The 15,423-nt window shown below is 35.5% G+C and overlaps 1 protein-coding gene across 6 annotated transcripts in view; it reads right to left on the bottom strand.

The window, feature by feature from the left end:
• The window catches only part of LOC109085880 (1-phosphatidylinositol 4,5-bisphosphate phosphodiesterase eta-2-like), a 110,032-nt gene that overhangs the window by 9,874 nt on the left and 84,735 nt on the right, over positions 1–15,423 (bottom strand). For all 6 annotated transcript variants that reach the window (XM_042762889.1, XM_042762888.1, XM_042762891.1 and 3 more), the window contains 14 exons: positions 14,709–14,879; positions 12,815–12,908; positions 11,450–11,653; positions 11,077–11,197; positions 10,213–10,384; positions 7,420–7,527; positions 6,519–6,671; positions 5,146–5,244; positions 4,748–4,848; positions 4,554–4,639; positions 3,335–3,520; positions 2,933–3,040; positions 2,532–2,656; positions 998–1,082 (listed from right to left, as the gene is read on the bottom strand). In XM_042762889.1, the coding sequence (XP_042618823.1) occupies positions 998–1,082; positions 2,532–2,656; positions 2,933–3,040; positions 3,335–3,520; positions 4,554–4,639; positions 4,748–4,848; positions 5,146–5,244; positions 6,519–6,671; positions 7,420–7,527; positions 10,213–10,384; positions 11,077–11,197; positions 11,450–11,653; positions 12,815–12,908; positions 14,709–14,879 (1,813 nt within the window). The remainder of the gene's footprint in view (positions 1–997; positions 1,083–2,531; positions 2,657–2,932; positions 3,041–3,334; positions 3,521–4,553; positions 4,640–4,747; positions 4,849–5,145; positions 5,245–6,518; positions 6,672–7,419; positions 7,528–10,212; positions 10,385–11,076; positions 11,198–11,449; positions 11,654–12,814; positions 12,909–14,708; positions 14,880–15,423) is intronic.

Raw genomic sequence — 15,423 nt, 5'->3', positions numbered from 1 at the left:
TCATATTCACCTGCCTTTTTCACTCTAACAAAATTACCTGTTTGACCTTCACAAACCAGACAAAATAGGCTACTTAACCGAAATTGCTTGCTTCAGAGAGACTGAATAACTTAAACCAGCCAGAGTACCTTTACACCCAAATTCTATTCTCTTGGACTTGTCCATTGTATTGACAGCAGCTCTAGAGTCCTTCTTGGACAGAAAAGTTCTAACATGTAAGCTGACAAAGATCAGTTTCAATATCATGCACCCTATAACATCTGTGGTCCCACAGGGCTCTGTCCTTGGGCCAATGTTGTTCCCTTTTCACCTAGTGTCACTATAAAAATCAACCAATCCATGAATGAATGGTTCCTCAGAAATCCTGTCCAAAATTACCACCATTACAGCCACTTCATGTTTCAAAACATACAGAAAATGAACCCATTTCCAAACCTCTATTTAACCTAGTCACTCTCTCAGGGTTATCTCTTTACAAGATTGCATCTACACGTTCCTCAATAGTCTGTATTTGACAGTATCCAAAAAATGTTGGTACCCTACATGTGTCAAGTTCCATTATGTCCACCCCTACTGACTAACCCTAGCCTCCGCTTTTCAAATAACATTTGATGACACTTCAAATCTCAGTGTCACTTTCCTTTTTTATTTTTAGCTACAGTACCTCAATGCCACACTACATGCACCTGTGAGTTGCTTTAGTAAGAAAATACCTACAAAGAAAATAAATGCAAATGTAAATGTAATTCAAGTTCATGAATTATTGAATTGTTTAGTGGCACAGATGCAATATGAGGTTAGATCTAGTCCAAGTATCATGCATAAATTTACTGCACTTCTTCCAAACAAACACACATGAGCACTCCAAATAATGGTCTAACAGTATAATGACACTTTAACGACCAGTCCCCATCAGTTACAGGTTAAATGACTAGCTGTGTTGTTGTTTGTGTGCATAATATAAAATCTGTTTTGGGTTATACTGTATCTCTCTCACCATTGTCATCAACCACCCTGGTTTGCTCTTTGCAGCAATCCACTGGTAGACCGATAATCTCCACTTCCACAAATGGGTCGATTATCTAAAGAAAAAATTAAATAGAGTTTTAAAACAATATAAAATCAAACTATGGAACTGTGGTTACAATACCTTTTTAAACATCTCGAGATAAAAATCCTAAAATAAATATAATTCTGTGTCCTTCGTAAGTAGTAATTTGTGTACTGTTATTACTTTGGCTTTATGATGATTTGCTATGGTGCAGTGATTGTATAATTTTCAGTAACTGATTTCATGCTTTATTATCAGATTGTGAGAAGGTCTGATTACATGCAGGGTGTTTAAAAATGAACTGCATTTACTTTCTTAATAAATGTTACAAGTCTTATTGTGCATGAATCCTCATTGCACGTTATTCTAATAAAAACTAAAAAAAAAAACACACAAAAAAAAAAAACCCCACAATCTTTCATCAAAACTTTTTTACGGATATCATTGCTTACTTTTCACAATCTTTTCAAACGCTAAATAAAATGAATAAATTGATAAAATGAAGTCCCACTTCATTATTCCTCACCAAATATTCAGTTTAACTCAGAAATACTTCACATTATGTAAGTTAAATGCACTGTAACCAAATTTAAAATATATTTCCATCCTGTGCATGAAATGCAAGGAAGAATCATTTTAAATTAGTCCTATTAGTATCAGTCATAATGTGAAAACTTGGTAACACTTAATTTTAACATTCAATTCTCACCATTAACACCATTAATTATGACTTTTGTCTCAATAAATTCCTAATTTGCTGCTTATTAATAGTTAGTAAGGTAGTTGTTAAGTTTAGGTATTGGGTAGGATTAGGAATGTAGAATATGGTCATGCAGAATATGTGCTTTATAAGTATTAATAAACATCCAATATGTCAATAATAGGCATGCTAATAAGTAATTCGTTAATAGTGAGAATTGGTCCCTGTACTAGTGTTACTGAAAACTTTAAGGAATCGGATGCATGCTCACCCTCATGTCGTTCTAAACCCGTAAGACCTCCGTTCATCTTCGGAATACAAATTAAGATATTTTTGATGGATTCTGAGACCTCTCTGACCCTCCCATAGACAGCAATGTAATTACCTAGAAGTAATTCTCGTAGCTTTGTAAAATTATGGTTGAACGCCTGATGTCACATGAATTATTTTACTAATCTCCTTGCTACATTTGTAACGTGGTAATTACATTGCTGTCTATGGGAGGGTCAGAGAGCTCTCAGAATTCATCAAAAATATCTTAAGAAACCTGACAATCAAATTAAGCTTCAGAACTAAAATGAAAAGCAGCATGATTCAGAATTAATCTGGATTTGTGATATGTTATGTTGCATGCTTGCAGTAAATATGGGGTTTAAATCAAGGTGGAAATCAATCGTGTCAGCAGACTGATCTGATCCACAGGCTCCGTGAAATCAGGGTAAACCCACAGTAAGTGACACTCATTTTCTATGTACAGTTTGAATACCAGTTTTGATTTACCTCTCCTCGGTCACCCAGCATGGAGTCTTTAGGCTTGGGTAATTGCTGGCCACTGATGATCTTTAGAACCAATTGTTTTTTCAACCGACCTGGTAAAGGATCCTCGGCCACTGGATTAAAGGAACCTGCAAGAAAAAAAAGAATTCTGTACTTACAATTTCATAATCATATCATAACTTCCTTTCCTTTTGCTAAGTCTTAGATTCTTAGACTTTGATTTCAACTTGATCTATTAAATGCTCCCTAAATTCATTGTTGTCCACTATATTTGTTTTAATATGTTATGTTAATTTCTTTGATAAATTACATTGCTTTGTACTGGAATTTGCTATTATAATGCATGCAATTTGTTGATATTAACATTGAAAAAAAAAAAGCAAACTAGTAATGTAGAAACTCACCTTCACACATACAGGCAGGTTTCAGGATGTAACCACAGTTGCCGTTGCAATAAAATTTGGCTCTGTTGAGCTGCAGCACTCTGCCCTCTGTCTGGTAGTTCAAAGCCACTGCATAAAAAGCCATCAAAATTCATGGACTATTATAGAATTCAAGTTTACAATAATATTTCTGATGTTAGGGGCCATTTCAGAAACCTAAAATCATAACAAAAAAGTTCCCTTTTCATTACTAGCAATTCCTATAAATCCGGTAGTGTCTTCCAAGAACTGAACCATTTTCATATTTATTAAAACACCGCAGCGTAGCAGTGAGCAGCAGGTTCCCAGTATGTTTCAGACATATTGTTTATTCTTGGTTTCTCCATTAAACATAAATATTTGTTTGTGGGTGGACTGGCGTACCCAGATGGCAGCCGGCATTCCAGAAGGGCTGTGGGTTGAAGTTGCTGGAGTCCACGCGGTAAGGGGAGGGGTAGATACGTGAGAGCTGGCTCTGGTTGAATCGCATGAACTGCACCGGCTTCTGCTGCATTAACTGATGGGCTTTGGTCTCGCTCATCGATGACACCTGCCAACCGCTGCTGCCCACTGCAACACAGCCCGACACACATGCATTAGATGTGACAACATACACTGACATAAACTGAACGGACCCGATCATTTGAACTGATCAGCTGGAACCACACACACACACACACACACACACACGTACTATATATATATATATATATCTATATATATATATATATATAATATATATATATATATATATATATATATATGTAAATTTATTTATTTATATAGCGCACTGATAAAATGGTGTGTTGTGTGAAAAAAAATCTTAAAAATATATTTTTTGGGGGTGTTATGCACATTGACATGTTTTTCATGTGAGTTTACACTGGATATGTAAATTTGCAGTCTATTTCTGTTTTTAACTGTATTTAAAAAAAACTGTCAAATAAAACAGTAAAATTCCCTAAAATAACACTTTTTTTTTTTTTTTGTAGAGAAAGGGTTCCATTTAAAACTAATGAAGGATCAGTTTATTCATTTGAAAAATGTATACTGAAAATAAATAACCACTTTACAAATAAAAACAATAAACATATACTTATATATATTACTATTTTTTTTAAATGTAGTTTAAAATCAAGAGAAGCATTTAAAAACTTTTAAATTGCATATAAAAAAAGCATGACACACCTGATCACAAAAAATTGCACACCTGATCACATGAAAACAGCTTTTTTTAAAGTTGTGAATAATAAAAAAAGCTTATTGTAGTACATTTTACAATAAAATTCTATTTCAGTATTTCCACTTCAAAATGTCATGTTTAATTTAATATTACTTGCTGTTTCTTTAAAAACTGTCCAAGTAAATCCTACTTCAAATGTTTTTCACTGTAACGTACAGTATATTTAAACTGATTGTAATATACAAATATTAATAATACAAAAAAAAAAAAAAACATTTCTAATTAATTATTTGATTGTGTAAGTGGTCCTCCATGAAGCCTCACTCTTACAGTCTAAATAAATACATTTTTCATCAACTTTGTAATTCTGAATGTCACAGGAAGTTTGAGATTTTCACATATGTTTTCTGTTCTTCTCACCTTGGGCCTCAAAGTCTGGTGTGCCCACAGATTTCGTGTATACCAGATCAGAAAGTGCTCTTGACAACTTCATTGTTTTTTTCTTTCTGTGAAAACAGATAACAGTTACAGACATCAAAAATGAAACATAAAATATTTAACCCCATTCATGATTATAAGTCTACACACACACACACGAGTGATTCTAACAGTACCTGCTGTGATGCACTGGTGCTTTAGAAGCCCCGCTCAAGCTCTCCTGATCCGTGTCCGTATCCTCAAAACTGGAGGATTTCCTCAGTTTGCTTGTCTTTTTCTACAGTGAACAGATGGAGTTGAGGCGATGCAGTGTTAAGTCAACATGTCACATATAAGATACAGTCAGCTGGTCATTATCAGAAAATTAACCCTGAATTAATTACACAGCTGAATGTAGTATTCCAGAGAGCCGTATACACATTTTATTATTTCTATAAATCATTCATTTAGTATGAATAATTGATGTATGCAGAAGACAGATGTTTTTGCGGTGTGTGCAGTATGTTGTTAAGGAAGGAAACATTGTTTGGTTTAGTATGGGTGCATATGCACAATAATCTATATGTAAAACTACCTTGCGTTTGGAGAAGCTCCCCATGAAAGATTTAGACAGACGTTTGTTGCCACCAATATTGCCCTCGTCTCCAGTGTCAGTGCTGTCTTCTGCTTTTCCCTGTATTAAAAAAAATGATAATAATAAAAAAAGATGCATTGCAGTGAAAACATGGACAGGAATATATACACATAATATACCAAATGTAATGCATTATCATGACAGTAAATTTAAAATAATATTAATCAAATCAAATAAATGAAAATTAATAATCTTCAAGTTAGTTTTTTGTTGAGAGTCATATTTGTTACATCAGGCTTTTATGGTTTTATGAAGAAAAAAATATATATTCTGAGACCCAAACTGAGCAAAAATATGCAAAAAAGTTGCATATGATATTTATATGGACGAACAGTATGGTGAAATTCTGATAGCTTGGAATGTAATCCAATGAGAGCTTTATAACAGTATACCAGATACTTACATAAAATACTTATAAATATCAGTTGTCACTATATATCTGCCAATAATATGTCTTAGAAAGACGATATTTAAATGCTAGTTTTGTGATCAAAGCTCTGTAGTTTTTATTGGGGCATAATGCAATGCAGTGATAACTGAGAGATGAACAACATGAAACATTCCTCAAAAGCCTGCTGCATAATATTTCCACATTTTAACATGATTTGTCAGCAAATGTACTTTTTATTGTGGTATATTGTTATGGTGTTTGAATTTAAAAAGTGACACCAATGCAGTAAATGGGACTTATCATGGAGAGCAGGCTTTTTCTTGCTGGTACGACGATGAATAGCAATAACATTTTTAGTTCTAAGGGTACATGATACAGACTGTAACTCTAGGTGTCAAGGAGAGGGTGGACATGAGGGAAAAATGCTATAAATGTATAGCATATGGGCCTTATGCATGTTCGCTGGTATCTCTGTGGGCCATCAAGGACGGTGGTGTGGCGCCTGCTGCGAAAAAACCTCTGTGTGCAATCTTATCTGTATCAGCCTCGAGTCAGTCCTTAAATAAGCACACTACACTACACACATATGTACAAGAGCAAAACTAACCTAGTAAGAGCACTTGCTGCACAGTTGAAATGAGTAAAAGGTAAAAGAATAATACAGTAAGTATGGTATTTCTGTATGATTATCATGGTAATTACTGTGAAAATTTGTGTTAAAAATCATCAACTAATAAGTGTATAAAATAGTGATTGATTCAACAGTAAACAAATTTCATTGATCTAAATGCATTAACAGAATAAAACTAGAGCACAATGCAAGCAAAAGTGAATGAGGTCAATTTGTCTGTAAATGTGGTAACGTTTCCTCTCCTGGAAAGGAAGGAGTGAAACGTATGAACATGTGCTGTAGCATATTAACCTTCAGTGGTGATTTGTCATGTTTTCCCGCGGGCGGCAGGGCTGCGATGGTAAAACTGTCCGGATCTTCCCGGTCACGAATCTTTGACTCCTTCATCAGGTTATCTAATTTTTTCTTTGCAACATTTTCCGCCTGCTTCCTGTTCATAGATGTCTGGGAAGGGAGACAGAGAGAGAAATGTATTCGAATGGACCTCACGGGTGGACTGATGGTCTTATGATAACATCTACAGAGAACAAGAAGGGCAAAACCCTTCATCAAAATATCTAGGTTAGTCCTTGACCTAATTTAACACGCAGAGAAAAATAAAATACCATGACAAATATTCACTTGCCAAAATGCCATCTTTTATTTTTACATTAAGGCACTTAAGAGAGAAGAGCTTTCATCCAAAATGCATGAGTCTTCGAGGTTTCACTAAGAGCCTTGTGCATACAGTACGATTGAAATCTACTGCTAAAAGAACATGACAGATGTGGAAGGACTTATAGGGTGAATCTCATTAAACTTTCAAGAACATATCCACATTTCAACACATTTCAGCAGTAAATTAATATATATATATATATATATATATGAATGAATGCAAATATGTTAAGGTATTTGCATTGCAACGTTATTTTAATGACAGATAAACATATTAAAACTCTCCTCCACCAACTGTTGAGCTGTTCAGAATACTAACATACTATTCTTACCTTTTCTTCCAAATATATTATATTCTGTGGCATCTGCTTTTGCTGAAATGTGCAGTATACAACAGAGTGGAGTGCATGTAATAGTGTATCCCATATATACACTATTACATGCACTCGATGTGTTGAATGAACATTAGCTACTCTTTTTCAATTTAAATTGGAAAAAGAATTAAAAATGTGCCACACCATCTAACAATACTCACATCTCCATTCATCAGCTTACAGTCGTCCTCCATCTCATCAGCACTGTCTTCATCAGACACGTCCCCCTCCTCTGCATCCTCGTCTATATTTGGAGGCAGTTTTTTACCCTATGAACAAACATACAGAAAACATGTCAATACAAGATTTGTGAAAAGTGTTTTCACTTATATCTAACACTAGTTTAGTGTAAACACTGGGGTAAACTATAACAGGATAACACAAACAAAAATAGTCTGTGTCCAAACAGGAAAAGAACTGGATATTTGAAGAGTTGGTGTCTTAAGGTGACAAATCCCTACAAACATCTACACACAAATGCTTGAATGCAAATATGTTTAGCAACCAATTCTCATCACAATGTTTTCTCAGTTCAAGGGAGCTATAGCAGCCTTTAGTGTAAATCGTTTTATTCTATAGTCAGATTCTTTTTCAGGTCAACCACTTTTTCAGGTCACGCCAAAACAACAATTTCAAGAAAATCTTGCTGAGCAAGTTAGCTACCATAAACATATTTATAGCAGCTGTCTGAATAAGAGCATGTCTGGTCTACTGGCATAGACCTTTAAAGGAAACACTAGCGCCCCCTTGAGTACTGAGCTTTCTTACTGCAAAAATGCTCAAAGCATTTGTGTCTTCATTTGCATACTTGATTAGGGAATGTTTTTGGCCCAAGGGTCTTCTAGCAGTAACAGCATCTTACAAGACAATTTCAACCCATCGCCACTTAAATATTTAGCTCAAGCTCTATCATTGCAGTCAGCGGGTGTTGCATTGCTTCAGTCCAAAAGAAGTGAAATAAAAAGCGCCCATCCATAAAAAAGTGTCTCACATGGCTCCGGGGGGTGAACAAAGTCCTTCTGTAGCGAGCTGATGCATTTTTGTATGAAAAATATCCATATTCAAAACGTAATAATCACTTGAATCTAGCTTGCGCTCACTGTTGTAAACAAAGCAGTTCCGGGGGAATGACGTATGAGGTCAGCTTTGCGCATGCACCGCTCAGGAGTGACTCACGCGGAAGCGCAGCGGAGAGATCAAAACAAAACAAAACAAAACAACAGTCAAGAATTAGAAGTACAAAACGAGGATTTGTAAAGAAGAATTTTAGATTTCGATATAAGCCAAGAGGAGACTGGTTTTCCTTCACTGAAGTAAGAAAACTTTGCTTCTTTTGATCCTGTAAACAAACGTTGGTTTTCACGAGACTCACCGGTGCATGCACAGAGCTGACCTTGTACGTCATGCTCCCAGAACTGCTTCCGTTTTACAACAGTGAGCGCAAGCTAGATTTAAGTGATTATTATGTTTTGAATATGGATTTTTTTTTTTTTTACAAAAACAAATAGCATTGATTAGGTACTTTATTCATTTATTGGAGCTGTGTGAGACACTTTTTTTTTAATGGAAGGGCGCTTTTTATTTCACATCTTTTGGACTGAAGCAATGCAACACCTGCTGACTGCAATGATAGAGCTTGAAAGATCAAAGACAATTTTCAATATAACTCCGACTGGATTTGTCTGAAAGAAGAAGAGTTATATACACCTAGGATGCCTCGGAGGTGAGTAAAACACAGCCTATTTTTCATTTTTGGGTGAACCAACCCTTTAAGCTGCTTTATCAGTAAATGCTATGATTGACTGGCACAGAACTTATGTACTGACTGATGCAGCCAGATACAGAAATGGGTTAATCCATAGTGGTTCATCAGTCAAACAATGTCTGACCCCAAGGAGTAATTAGTTTTAGAATCTGCTGTTGTTTTCTGCTATTATTGGCTTTTTATATCGCATTAACATACACTGTAAAATTTCCATTAATTGTATGAGTTTTTGATTTTCTTCATCAGTGATTTAACTAAGTATTTGAAAAAGTGTACAGAACCTATCACTGCAGGCTGTTACTTAAAATATGCCTTATGTCAAATTTAAGACAGAAATTAAAATAAAGTTTTCAAATTTAGTGAGTTGAATCAAAGTCTTGTTCGATGGTAACAAAGCAGCGGTCCAGTCAAATTCAGCGATTGAGCTGTAGTCTGGCCGCTGGGCTCCCGGTGGCCACGTGCTCCATGATCCACAGCTTGTGCCGAGCAATTTGTCAATACTACCAGCTGGCCCAGTTTGCAGTTCAGGATTCACTCTCTGGTGGGAACGTCAGTCTGTCTTCCAATTATATCGCCAACTCGCTTGCCGAGCTGCTCCATCTATGGCCTGATTTTCAACCCTCACACTTTATAAAAAGCACAGGAGAGGGCTACACTTCAGCAAATACATTTTATACCATTAAGACTCTACTGTTTTGCTGCTCTAAAAAGGTTTTCAGACCAGCAACTGCGCAAAAAAAGGACAAAACTCAAAATGTGATGTTACTAAAACATCAAATAATTATTTATTGATTATGCTATTATTAACAAAATATTTTGAAACGTTAATCACCTGATATTCTTATTAATCTTATGAATTGATTTCACTCACCCTTTGGTAAAAACCAAGCACCAAAACAATAAACCATAAAAGAAAGCTAAATATATAACAAATAAAATAACCTATAGAATTGAGAGCATATTACTTCACTGTAACTATTTGAAGAAAAAAAAGGCATAAAATAAAAGTAAAGCTGAATTGACTTTGCTCACCTAGAGGTTGAAATCTTGTGCTTCAAATAATGTTCATAATCTTTCATAAATCAATGCATGCACTGACATCATGCAAGCTGATTTACATCATGAAAACATCTGACCATCATCTGAAAATGACCATAGATTTCCTCCATAGTGTTGTTTAGATGCCTACCTTGATGAGTATTTTGCCTTTTAGGGCTTCAGGTGAGGGCAGAAGTCCAGACGGGTCGGCAGGGATGGAGGACGTGTCCAGTTTATCACCCAACACTTCAGTCAGATACTGAGCCATCTTCTTCTGCTGAGGGACACTGCAGTGATTCTCAATGGACAGAATCACTGGAAACCTGAGGAAACAGTACAAAACATGCATCTACGATAATAGTGGGATAATAGTGAATATTTAAAATGCTATTAAAATGTGAGACAGAAGGCTTAAAAATGGCAGCTTCCAATTAAAAAGTGTTCAAAGTGGCTTATTCAGAAATCTTCAGAGCATATTAATCTACAAAATAAAACAACTCCTATTATATTTAGCTGTTCCTTGTCTGAGGTGGACAAACAATATTCTTAAAGGTTAATAATTATTTCAGTGACTTCAGGTCATATTTTGTACTGTATTTGTGGAAAGCACAGACTATTTTTGGTACAAGAAACCTTGATGCATAATCCATAAGTGAAAACAAATAGCTCCGGATACTGACAGATACTGCTGTAAATGTGCACTTTTACTGTCATTGCCATTTCTAAACCTAAACAAGCTAAAGTGGCAAGCCAAACAGACACATTGTAGACACATATCACATCTGACATATGTGTGAGACATTGTCTAAAAATAGCTTTTTGTTTACTGCGACCCCCAAGAACCATTGACAGTGTACGGCTTTATTGGATTATCAGCTTTAGTAACAGCAACACCTGAAAGTCATAGTGATGGAGGAAATCATGCAGAAGCATGCTGTCAGTGTGAAATGTTCATGCGGACACACACGTTCACACACTCTGGACCTTAATATTCAATATAGCCGGCGAATCTTACTGGTTTTTGATGAATGCATATTTGTTGATGGTCTCGATAACATCTTTAAAGAGGATTTTGGAAGTCAGGGTGTAGCCATGATGCACGATCGGTTCACCATCCTGTCCATCCCAGCAATCCACTAAAGGATGATAATAAAGAAAAAATGTTGATTTTTAAAAATGTCTCAAATAAATGTAAAGTTCATTTATATTATTTTATAATATGGAATAATATAAATGTTATATTTATAAAAAATATAAAACATATATTTCTCCAAACAATCTCAATTGTTCTCAATTTTTTGGACTGCAAAATGTGGAAATCCACACACACTGATTCACTTACTTAGGAAGAAGCACCAAAAAGCAGTAAAAAATCAGGCCAGTCTCACCTTCCACACATCTGCAGCCGGCCTGCAGCACCCAGGCGTACATATCCACCCGAGACTGGGACATGAGCTGGTCGCCCATCAGGTAGGTGTTGTGGGAGGAAGCGATGAAGTAGTTACTGAGGGGATGCGTCATGTCCTGGTTCACCTCGTAATGCTCAGGGTTGAAGATGTCCCCAGCAGGACTGCGCATGTAATTTGTAAAACCTGGGAGGTGCAGTTAGAGGCAATTGTGAATTCCTGACCTAAATATTTCCCAGTAGTTGATTATCACTTCTCTGATATAACAGTGATGAAAAAAAATAAATAATAATAATTCCATATAAGACATAATATCTTTGTTTCCATTTATTGAACTTGTCAGTTTTGGCTTGATTTTCATCTCTAGCAATTTAAATTAAAAGGGATTAATAAAAACTTAAAAATTACCATTAGGACTGCAAATAAACTAAAGTTAGTTGGTTTCTTTCTTTTTTCTTTTCTTTTCTTTTCTTTCTTTTTTTTTACAGTATGGTTAAAAAAAATTCAACAACAAATCCCACAATAGGAATTAGACCCTAAAAGGGACCCATGATATGAATCCTTCAATGCAATGCACATTTTATAGTTCTTTATTCTAGATATTTTGCACAATTTATTATTCACGTCTATGTTTATTTCCTAAATTCTTTCAGCAACATTTGTTTTATACTAAAAATAGGCCTTCACCAGGGTAGCAACATATTTCATTTTTGACAGGAATGAACTAGACTGTGAGGTATAGAAGTACAGTGCCTTTAATGAATTGTATTATCGTTTAACAAGATACTGAAGAACAGTTAAAAAACCAAACAAACAAACAAACAAACAAACAGAAAACTGTTCAATAGACAAGAACTCCATAAAACAGTTTTGAAAGTAGAGACATTTAAATGCTATTGTAAAGACTGTAATTCTATTAAATTCAGTATAGCAACTAACTTCACTAAGGTCTATTCTCAGTGGATCTTTTTCACATTTCTCAGAAGCTGAAGTCATTGTAGTTGGTTAAACTTCTATAGTGGTGAACGGAAACTACAACAAATATAATTTTTGTGTTCCCGTTTGCCCGAATAGCAAAACAAAAAAATCCATAATAGTGACAAAATCCCTGACATCGGTCAGTGGAGAGAAAAAGATCAAATTTGCAGTCACCCCCTCACATCATTGTATTAAAAACACTCACGCAGAGTGCCAAGGTAACAAAACACAACATTTAGTATTATAAATGTACATTAATGTTTGTAAAAATGAAGATATTTGCAAAAATGAAGATGCAAATGGATCATCACAGTCCATAAAAATTGATTCCTACTGAAAGGACTGGCAAAAGAAATAAAAAGTACGTACCGTCAATACCCAAGACACCGAGTGTCTGGTTTTCAGGACAAGGCTCAAACTTGGACACAATTCCGACGCAGTGCTCCTTTGAGACGTTTGTCATCTGAAACACAAACAAGCAGTAAAGAAAGAAAAACCGGTGAATGATCAAACACTTACAGTGCATTCAAAACTATGCTATACAGCTATCGAATTAATTCATGGTTAATTTGTATTTATATTTCTTGTGAAATAGGTGATAAATAACACCACAGGGAGCCATGCTCTGTCACAACTAGCCCATCTCCGCTCTGGAGTCCGATTGTGACGCCTAACAGCTGCATGATTAGTCAATGAGATTCCCATCCATGCCAATCAGTGTCAGATCTTTCCTCCAGCTAATGCAGCGGGGGACGGAGGATCCTGCCAGCTGTGGATACCGGATCGCAGTAACACACGCAATACATCAACATAAGGTTTAACTTAAATCTTAAATTGGTCTACGTTTTTCTAAGCTCTGTTTTTCTCCATGCATTAAGAAACTAACGATGGCATTTAAAGAGGGACACTTTTTTTCTGCTGGTAACTACTTGAGACCAACGAGAGTGAAGTGTTATCATGAAGAAAGGCTCACTCTGTGAGTGGTACCATTTGCTTGAAATGCTAAATTTCTAATTTTATATAGTTCATGGTGGGCTTTTTGTGTTTTCAATTTCAATTCGACAGCATGCTGGTGCTTTATAATGCTGTACATGAATGCATTTAAACATTTAATGAGATTTTAATGACTACCTGAAACATTATATCAGCTTTTTGTCGACTGCTTACCTGAAATAGAAAGTGAATCAAACATCGGCTGGATTTTTTATGTGCCAGTTTGAAGTAATATGGAAATTTACCACTAGAGGCGATTTTGCAAATGAGGTTACATAGGTTAATGAACAGCAGAATAACATTCATACTTGTTAACATGTCAGCTCACTTGAGACGACTGTAAGTTCATTGTGATTCCATTTTAAATCACAAATCAGTTTAGAGTCCAGAGGCAACTTCAAAAAATATGTGCATATGATCATAATGTCGCATACAATCATTTCCTGAATAAAACATACAATAATTTCCTGAATGTTTTTATAAACAATTTATAAAACTGAATAAATAAATAAATAAATAATGTTAATGTTGCATAGATGATGCATAACATTTACACAAGCATTTTTATCACCTCTTAAAAATGAGCCGTAAAAATTAGCTGTGGTGTGAATTTTTTAAATGACAAAATTTCATATTTTGTAGTCTCTCGATGCTGACAAATATGGCGGAGCTCAGAATGAATATAAAGTATATGTGAAAAAATAACTCACACATAATGTGTGGTTGATGAGGTCAACTCTTTTCTCATTAATCAGTGTTAGTTCTTCATATCACAAATTTATAATAATTTGACCATAGGTAGATACACACCATTTCCCGAAGGTGCATATCAATTCCAAAAAGAGCTTTAAATGCCTCATAAAGATGAGAAACTAGACTCACATCTCAATATTTATGTGTAAACAAGGTCACTCATTTATGAAATTCATAACCACTGCAAGTGTATATTTCATTTTTCAGTGTGAATGACCTGTTAATGTCGTCTTAGTGTTTCAGGCTACTAATAAAAATTCAAATAAAGCTTAAGCCGTGCCCCTTAGCAAAGCTTTATTGAATTCTGTGCTGTTCTTCAAAACCATGAAAGAGGAGATTTGTGAGTGTGTGAGGACAGTCTTTCCGAAATGTTGGTGAGAGCGCCTATGGTCACATTAGCATAGAAAGGACACGCTGTATTTTCATCAAGTCTATCAAATGATGTGCTTGAGTTAAAAAGGAGGACATGAAAACAACACACACGACAGATGCTTCGAGGGACCTGCTACTTTATTACCTTTTGTTCAGTCTCAAGGAAACGTATGAGGTCGTCTGTGTCCAGGTGGTCTTTATGGTTGCTGTAGGTGAGCATCAGCAGGTACAGATCACGCCGCGTTGACATCATCTTATAGAAAGAGCAGAACTCCTCAAATCCCAAAGTGCCCTGGTTATCATCAGTGTCTGCCTCCTAAAGATCAGTGATGGAGAAAGACTGAGATGGAAAACTTTAAACAATGTTATTAGGTCCTTAAATGATCAATTAAGAAACAAGGAAAATTAAGGTGAAGCAAATGGTTTGCCTTTACATGAAAGTTGGGATTGGGATATTACACTTTTCATTAACAGGGAGATGTGGTATTGTTTATTACGGCTGGTTTTATCCCTCAGGTAAGCAGGTCATAAAACATTGTGTCACTGAGGTAGACATTTAAGGGCTTTTCTATCGTGGAACCCAAAATGAGAAGTTTAGCAGAATTTCCATGCTGCTCTTTTCCATACAATAAAATAGCATAAAGTGCCCAAGGGCTGCCAATTACAAAACACAGGTCAAATCACCAGAAAGAAACCATAAAAGTGGCCTCTATTGTGTTTTTAGGCCTCAAGTAGGACTTGTTCTTTTAAAGATATTTCATGCAGAAACTGTTTATCACTTTCAGTACATTCTAATCCATTTTCTGCATATTATTTTTTTATCCTTCCTCTTTCTGAAAAAAAGAACAGCCTATAGTCGA

Source organism: Cyprinus carpio, chromosome A8 (assembly GCF_018340385.1).
Source record: "Cyprinus carpio isolate SPL01 chromosome A8, ASM1834038v1, whole genome shotgun sequence".
Lineage (NCBI taxonomy): Eukaryota > Metazoa > Chordata > Actinopteri > Cypriniformes > Cyprinidae > Cyprinus > Cyprinus carpio.
This window is presented reverse-complemented; position numbering and strand designations above follow the sequence as displayed.